Genomic DNA, 1,886 nt, shown 5'->3' on the forward strand with positions numbered 1-1,886 from the left:
TATCAAAACATACTACAACTCCCAGAATGCATCGCTTCCACTTCCCTTTTCAACCAAAAAAATAATGGCGTCGCGCGGAGATGAACGGGAATCCGTAGCTGTGGAGGAGCAGGGAGAGAAGAAGACAGCGGCGGTGTCATTTGGTTTCACTAAAGTTGTTAGTAAATTYAAACCCGTATCCGGTGGCACTGCGACCAAAAGTGACGATAAAGATTATTTGACTGGGATCGACAGAAAGGAACTGCAAAGGTAATGCTAACCGGCCGGGCTTATATGCTATATCAGTTGTAAACGTAATGTTTACGTTGTAAACCTACATAAAATAGCCTTAGTGTCTGTTTTAAGTACTGTTTAACATCAGTTTTCCGTTTTTTTCAGTTCCAAACCATCAGAGAAGCCAAAAGAGCTCATCATCCCTCTRATCCAGAAGAACCGCTGGCACAAACCAGACCATGGTGGAGCTCAATCGGCTGAAAATGAAAAGAGAACGCAGGGAACCCCGGGTGAATGTGATGACTCAATGGTTTCTCAGGCTGTCAAGGAACTTATTGAAGGTTTGTATGTGAAAGAAATGCGTTAGCGTTTGTAGTGTATGGCCAGCTTCAACAAAATCTCCCCGTGTCTTTATGTTCTGCTCGTAGATTCACGGAGGCAGCTGGAGGAGTGGCAGAACGGATCAGAACCAGACAGAAACCTGAACTTATCCATTCCTCTTTTGATGCAAAACAAAGTGCCAGAGGGCTTTGAGGATGGAGACCACATAAAGGTGGACCTGCGGCCTGAATCTGTAAGTCTGGACAAATATTAACTGTTATTGTGTAGTTAATATGTAATCAGTGATTCTTGAACAAAATTCACATTGAAATGAATGAGTTAGCAACTAACAACCTCAATATGTAAGTGTTCATAATAGAGTGAGAAAAGATTCACGATCACCCACACAAGAGCACATTTGAGCCCATAATTCAAAGGCACAAGACGGCGTGGAGCAGCTTGTTACTCTGTTGTATGGAACTGGTTTGGCTTTGTTAGGTCTGACGTTAAGCAGATCTGAGCTGTTTGCAAGGTGTGCAACAGCAGAGTAAAGACAAACACTACAAACATCTCATCAGAAATGCCACTGTAATCCGGACTATGATAAAAGCCAGAAACTGTGGACTGAGGCCACAACATTGGCCACAGCAAACCTTCCTTTACAGTATGATGGAAACAGTCAGTCTGTCCCCTACGAGCTGCAAATTAAAGTCTGGAGGGATAAACTGCAGGCTGTGGCTGTTAAAATTAAGAASTTAGTTTCACTGATGATGTGTAAGAATATTTTTTTTAGAACACAGGGTAACCGATTTAGAAAACAAAACATGCTAGTGCAATTGTTATGTATTAATTATCATATTATTCATTGTCAGCTCAATGCCATAAATCATCATTAAATTTTTTTTGCCAGTATCACCCAAATGTAAAAACTTAGTTATTACAGCAGGAGATATTGTGTATCACTCATYGAACACAGATAAATTATTTAAATATTAATATTTTCACAATGAAAGSTGATACTCACCCTTTGTGGTAAAGACAGTAAAACATATTTAATTCAAACTAATGAATTTAGGGAAAAAAACAATTTTGTTTAATTCCTAAAAACGATGTTAATGATAGTGAATAAGTTAAGATTATAATGAGTCATTATGAGAGGCAGGAATGACATCCCACACCTGCAACAACTCTTTGTGCTTCTGCAGTCTCTAGTCTAAAAGCTGAAAATWCAAATGTTCCTACAGTCAAGTAGGAAACACAAAATTTTGTAGTCCAGGTATTAGGGCTGCCACGACTAATCGACGACTAATCGATTATTAAAATAATCGATGACTAATTTAATAATCGATTAG

General features: G+C 39.0%; 1 protein-coding gene across 1 annotated transcript in view; it reads left to right on the forward strand.

The window, feature by feature from the left end:
- Nucleotides 1-30: 30 nt before the first annotated feature.
- Nucleotides 31-1,886, forward strand: part of gpkow (G patch domain and KOW motifs) — a 9,571-nt gene continuing 7,715 nt past the window's right edge. The window contains exons 1-3 of the mRNA XM_014010985.1: nt 31-249; nt 379-554; nt 642-787. Of these exons, the coding sequence (XP_013866439.1) occupies nt 65-249; nt 379-554; nt 642-787 (507 nt within the window). The 5' untranslated portion in view covers nt 31-64. The remainder of the gene's footprint in view (nt 250-378; nt 555-641; nt 788-1,886) is intronic.

Source organism: Austrofundulus limnaeus, unplaced genomic scaffold, assembly GCF_001266775.1.
Source record: "Austrofundulus limnaeus strain Quisiro unplaced genomic scaffold, Austrofundulus_limnaeus-1.0 Scaffold75, whole genome shotgun sequence".
In the NCBI taxonomy this organism is placed as follows: Eukaryota; Metazoa; Chordata; class Actinopteri; order Cyprinodontiformes; family Rivulidae; genus Austrofundulus; species Austrofundulus limnaeus.